Below are 5822 nucleotides of genomic sequence, written 5' to 3' on the forward strand. Positions count from 1 at the left end.
GGGTGCCTGGGGCTGCAGGTGAGCACAGGGACGTCGCAGGGGTGGCAACGGAACAGCGTGGTTTGGGTGCCAGGGTGTCCTGGGACAGGGTCAAGGAGCCCGGGGGCAGCACCGGAGCTGGGGTGCCCGGGGAGGTGACAGGGTGTGGAGCATGGGGGCAGAGGCAGCACCCCAGGGCAGCCAGGAGAGCTCTGGCAGGGACACGTCCCTGAGCTGGCAGCTGCCCCCACCCTGCCCGTGCCCCCCAGGCGCCCGGCCCTGCAGCCCCAAGTACTTCGGCCGTGACGCCATGGTGTGTGTCTGCAACGCCACATACTGCGACACGCTGGACCCCGTGGTCCTGCCGGCTCTGGGCACCTATGTGAAATATGAGAGCAGCAAGGCTGGCAAGCGGCTGGAGCGCAGCGAGGGGAGCTTCCAGCGCAGCCTGCGTGCCCCAGGTACCCGCTGCGGCTGGGCAGGTGGCGGGTGCCAGCACAGGACCCCTGGGCACCGCGAGCTAAGCTGGGGTCTCCCTCACAGGGCTGCTGCTGACACTCAACGTCTCCACAATGTACCAGCATGTGAAGGGCTTCGGCGGGTCCCTCTCTGATGCTGCTGCCCTGAACATCCTGGGGCTGTCGCGGCCAGCCCAGGACAACCTGCTGCGCTCCTACTTCTCTGAGAGTGGTGAGCAATGAGGGCACTGGCAGCGTGGGGTGGCTTGTGGGGTCCCCGGAGGCGACTGTGCCTGTCCCCGCTGCAGGGACACTCATCACCTGGGCACCTGCTCTGGTGCCGCTTGATGCCTTTCCTGCTCCGCAGGGATTGAGTACAACCTCATCCGGCTCCCCATGGCTTGCAGCGACTTCTCCGTGCGCCCCTACAGCTACGACGACGTCCCCCATGACTACGAGCTGAAGCACTTCAGGCTGGCGGAGGAGGACCTGAAGATGAAGGTGGGAGCCTGAAGCCACTGCCATTGGCATCTTGTCCCCTCTCCTGCTGGAGCTCCTGCGTGTGCCAGGACCCCCATGACCAGGCGCTGCCAAGCCCCATGCATGGCAGCAGGGTGCGTGGGGACAGCCCATGGGAGCTGGCACCTCCTCCAGGGCATGTCCTGGCGCATCCCGGCTGGCACTGGCAGGGTGCGGAGCCGGGGCGCCGTGCCATGGGGTGGTGCTCACAGGCTGCTGTTCCCCGCGGAGGTCCCTTGAGTGCTCCCCTTCCTCCCGCACTGGGCCGTGTGGTTTTGGGGGGCTGCAGCTGCAGCTGAGCAGGTCCTTCTGCCCCCCCTCTTGCAGATCCCCCTCCTGCACCGAGCCTCAGCCATGAGCAGGTGGCCGCTGTCGCTGTACGCCAGCCCCTGGACCTCCCCAGCCTGGATGAAGAGTAACGGGGACGTCCGTGGGAAGGGCACGCTGAAGGGGCAGGCAGGGGACAAGTACCACAAGACCTGGGCCAACTACTTCATCAAGTACTGTCCCCTGGGGCTGGGATGCTCGAGGACCGCAGGGGGCCAGGGTGGGCAGAGGGTGGGCAGGCACGGCTGACGCTGCCCCCCCTTCCCTGCGCCAGGTTCCTGGACGAATACGCCAAACACAACGTGACCTTCTGGGCAGTGACGGCGCAGAACGAGCCCCTCGCAGCGCTCCTCACACACCCCCAGTTCCCCACCATTGCCTTCACTGCCGCGCAGCAGCGGGACTTCATCGTTCGTGACCTGGGCCCCGCGCTGGCCCGCAGTCCCCACCACACCCAGCTTATCATCCTGGATGACCAGCGCATCAACCTCCCGCACTGGGCCAAAGTGGTGAAGAGCAAAGCCCACTGCCCTGCCTGGCTCCTTCCTCTCCCTCCACTCCGTGTCCCACCTAAGCCTTGGGTTTTAGCTGAAAATTAAGCCAGCAGCCACTCCCAGCCCTAGACAGAGCAGGAGGCAAACCAGGTCTGCCGGAGAGGGAGCTGGAGCCAGCTAATTCAGTAGCAACCGCCTCTGTGTGTGCCTAGCTGAAGCAGGGACAGGAGGTGGCATTCCCGCAGCATGGCACGCAGAGGCACTGCTGGCATGCCAGCACCTTCTCCAGGCAGTTTCAGCTAATTCGGCTTACCCTTCACAATGCTGAAGAGCTGTTCGTGGGAATTACCTTCAACTAAAAGGAAAGAAAATAAAATGCGCTCCTGCCCCTGCCTTGAGCGAGGCTGGAGCTGCAGGGGAGGGTGCAGCACGTCCCTCCCTCGCCTCAAACCATCAGCACCCCAGGGACCAGGCAGGGCTGTGGTGCAAGACCACCCTGGGGGGGGGGCGCGGAGGGAGGACTAGGCAGCAGTAGGAGCCATGCAGGGGGGCGAGGAGCCCACCAAGGGGCACATCTGCCCACACACACCCCTTGCTCTGTACCCAGCAGGGTGCCGGAGCCACGTTGGGGTGCTGCTCGTGGCTTGCTGCTTGGGGTGCAGGTGCTGAAGGGAGGGGGCTGCAGGCGTGGGTGCCTGCGGTGCCCACAGGAGGGGACAAGAGGGGAGGCAGGTCTCCCTAGGAGACCCTGCTGGCATGTGGGGTCCATGTGTCCAACCCCACGGGGCTTAGGGTGGTGGTGGCCCTGGTGCAAGGTGTCTCCTTTGCTCCCCCCAGGTCCTGGGCAATGCCACCGCTGCCCACTATGTCGCCGGCATGGGGGTTCACTGGTACCTGGACGGCATCGTCCCGGCCAGCTGCAGCCTGGAGGCCACCCATAAGCTCTTCCCTGACCATTTTCTCCTCTACACGGAGGCCTGCAGCGGCTTCATCACCCTCCGGTTCTCTGTGTCCCTGGGCTGCTGGGAGCGTGGGAACCGCTACAGCCACAGCATCCTGACGGTACGGCCTCCCGACACTGCCCGCCCAGAGCTGGGGGCCCTGCTCAGCCCCGCTTAGCCCCTTCCCCGCCTGCCCAGGTCCTGAACCACTTTGTGGCCGGCTGGACCGACTGGAACCTGGCCCTGGACCTGGAGGGAGGCCCCAACTGGGTCAAGAACTACGTGGACAGCCCAGTCATCGTGGACAGCAGCAAGGACGTCTTCTACAAGCAGCCCATGTTCTACCACCTGGGGCACTTCAGGTGGGTCAGGGCCAGGGGGGGGGCTCAGGTGCTACTACGTGGAAGCCCAGTCATCGTGGACAGCAGCAAGGACGTCTTCTACAAGCAGCCCATGTTCTACCACCTGGGGCACTTCAGGTGGGTCAGGGCCAGGGGGGGGGCTCAGGTGCTGCTGCCAGCCTGAGATCGGGGGCACGATCCCTCTCCTGCTCCTCTCCCCACAGCAAATTCATCCCCGAGGGCTCCCGGCGCGTGGGGCTGCATAGCAGCCGCCGATGCCTCATCTGTCAGCTGGAGCACGTGGCCATCCTGCGCCCTGATGGGGCCCTCGTCCTGGTGGTCCTCAACAGGTCAACAGGGCTGTCCGGGTGGGGGGATGCGGGGGGATGCTCGGCCCCAGCCGTGCTGACCTGCTCAGTCTCTCTCGTCCCCCAGGTTTGGCTGGGATGTGCCATTTGGGATCCGGGACCCCGCCGTTGGTTTCATCGAGACCATGGCTCCAGCCAACTCCATCCAGACCTACCTGTGGCGCCAGCAGTGATGGCCAGAGCAGTGCTGGGGACGGCGCCAAGTGGCTGGTGGTCTCCGGGGCAGTCAGCTCTTCCCCCCCCCTTTCCAGCATCCTTCAATGGTGGAAGCGGGTGCTGACTAACTGCTGAGGGTGCGGGAGGGACCAGGGGTCCTGCCCCCGCACAAGGGGCTGCATGTGCTCCCGGCACTGGGGTCTCGCCAGGACTGCTGCTGCTGGCGCTTCCCAGCCTCCCCCCTCCCTCCCCAGCACCCCCCAGCCCCCTGAAAGCTCCTGCTGCGCTGTCTCCTGGACCACGCTTCCACACGTGGCTCCCTTGAAACCTTCGCGTATGTCTCGGGCGCCAAGTAAAGCCGTGACGTGCTCCCTCCAGTATGCGCCGTCCCCGTCAGTGTTTCCTCTACGCTCTCGGAAATTGCTCGGTTTTCCTCGGAGAGGTGGCGAGGGGTGCCCCGGAGGGCTCCATCCCCGTGGCCTGCGTGTGGCTGCCTTGTTTATCGCTGCAGCTGGAGCCTCAGGCTGGAGCCTCAGCCGCTCGCCAGCTCTTGATTTGTTTCATATGTGCCGTTGGTTTTCCCCAGCCTACTTTTTTTTTTTTTTTTTTTTCTTTTTTAAATCAAAATGTCCTGTTGCACCAGGGCAGACACTGCAGAAAAGGCCGAGTAAATTATGTCAGTGTCCCCATCCACCAGACCTTGCAGACAAATTACGTGGATGCCACCTCTTCCAGAGATCACGCCGCTGGCCGCATCCAGCCACCCTCCGCCGGTGTGGCCTCCGGACAGACTCCCCTCTATTCTGGCCGTGGCTGACATCGAGCTGGCAGCCTGCAATTACCTGGCCATCCTGTTTGCTCTCTTTAAATACTGGTTACAGTATTTGCTTGCTCCAGCCTTTGGGAACGTTACCAGCATCTTTGAAGTCCTGGAATGAGAAAGCCAGAGCGCTCCTTGGCAAACTCCTCTTGTGTGTGAGCTGCGGAGTTGCTGATGTTGGGGAAAAAGAAAAAAAAAAAAAAAAAAAAGAGGTTTAAAAGGTGTTTTCTTGAGTGCAGCATGAAGGTGGCACTGGGCCCCGTCTCAGCCCTGTTCACGGAGCACATCTGCCCGTCCTGTGCTTTTATCGATGTTCCTGGGTAGCACTGGCCCAAATGGCAGCTGGGCTGCCTGCGCTTCTCAAGGTACATCAAAGCTCTGCCATGCAAGGAAGGCGCATATGGAGCCCCGCACCCCCAGATGTTCAGCAGCACTCAGGGACGCGGGTGCAGGGAAACGCTTCAGCACAGCCCCTCCAGGCGGGCTCCGTGCTCCCTGGCCATCTGGAAACGCATCTGCCGCAGGGCTGGTACCTTCCCTCCACGCTGAGAAGCTGACGGGGAAACTGAGGGATGCAACATCCCCGGTGGCAGGTGTGAGAGGCCGGGGTGAGGCTGGAGGAATCACCCCCATCGTCCCTGCTGGCCGCAGCCTGTGCCGGGGGGTCCTTGCTCTGGTCGCAGTGGGAGGAGCGGTCCCTGGTTGAGGGGCTGCCTCCCTGGCCACCCACACGAGCGGCATCAGGGGGACACCGGGGCCAGGCTGGGCAGATCCCGCCTCTCCTGTGGCTCTGCCCCCTCCTGTTTCTCCTGATGGGCAGGTGCCTGCAATTAGGAAGGATCCCAAATTAGAAGGTGCGGAGCCCAGACTTGTTTTGCAGATGATAAACTGCTGCAGCCTGCTCCACCTAGCCTGGCTGCGCGCGTGGGGCTCAGGCATGGGGGGCACGGGCCTACGGCAGGGGTGAGCGGGGCCCCAGCGGCCGGCACCTGCAGCCCCCCGCTGCACCCATCGCCTTCTCAACTGGGCGGCGAGGAGTGGGGTGCAGTCGTCCCTGCTGTGGCTGGCTGCTCGCGGGGTTGCCCGCGGCCCCGTCAGCGCCTCTGCCCACGCCAGGAAAGTTGCTGGTGCAGCCACAAGCGGGGCACGGGTCATGGCTGCGGCACTGGCTGCAGACAGCTCTTGCCTGTGCCCACCCCCCGCTGCACCCATCGCCTTCTCAACTGGGCGGCGAGGAGTGGGGTGCAGTCGTCCCTGCTGTGGCTGGCTGCTCGCGGGGTTGCCCGCGGCCCCGTCAGCGCCTCTGCCCACGCCAGGAAAGTTGCTGGTGCAGCCACAAGCGGGGCACGGGTCATGGCTGCGGCACTGGCTGCAGACAGCTCTTGCCTGTGCCCAAAGCCAAGCTGCTGCCGGGCCGGG

The 5822-nt window shown here is 64.2% G+C and overlaps 2 protein-coding genes across 2 annotated transcripts in view; both read left to right on the plus strand.

Moving 5' to 3' along the window:
- The first annotated feature begins 151 nt into the window (after window positions 1-151).
- LOC103894964 (glucosylceramidase) lies at window positions 152-3600 on the plus strand. Its single transcript, XM_009274457.2, has 9 exons — window positions 152-440; window positions 523-669; window positions 805-938; window positions 1284-1456; window positions 1558-1792; window positions 2615-2839; window positions 2917-3080; window positions 3284-3409; window positions 3495-3600. The coding sequence occupies exons 1-9, from the start codon at window positions 152-154 to the stop codon at window positions 3598-3600; spliced, it is 1599 nt and encodes a 532-aa protein (XP_009272732.2).
- A 319-nt stretch (window positions 3601-3919) lies between these two features.
- The window catches only part of LOC103894965 (glucosylceramidase), a 7157-nt gene continuing 5254 nt past the window's right edge, over window positions 3920-5822 (plus strand). The window contains exon 1 of the mRNA XM_009274458.2: window positions 3920-3935. Coding sequence (XP_009272733.2) covers window positions 3920-3935 — 16 coding nt within the window. The remainder of the gene's footprint in view (window positions 3936-5822) is intronic.

The sequence above is a fragment of the Aptenodytes forsteri genome, unplaced genomic scaffold (assembly GCF_000699145.1).
Source record: "Aptenodytes forsteri isolate BGI_AS27 unplaced genomic scaffold, ASM69914v1 Scaffold624, whole genome shotgun sequence".
Taxonomy (NCBI): Eukaryota; Metazoa; Chordata; class Aves; order Sphenisciformes; family Spheniscidae; genus Aptenodytes; species Aptenodytes forsteri.

Bases quoted from the DNA above. Each gene is read 5' to 3' on its own strand.
- LOC103894964 (XM_009274457.2), top strand. From the start codon at position 152: ATGGGGGCAGAGGCAGCACCCCAGGGCAGCCAGGAGAGCTCTGGCAGG. The intron at 939-1,283 runs GTGGGAGCCTGA...CCCCTCTTGCAG, and splicing joins AGGAGGACCTGAAGATGAAG to ATCCCCCTCCTGCACCGAGC. The intron at 1,793-2,614 runs GTGAAGAGCAAA...TGCTCCCCCCAG, and splicing joins TCCCGCACTGGGCCAAAGTG to GTCCTGGGCAATGCCACCGC.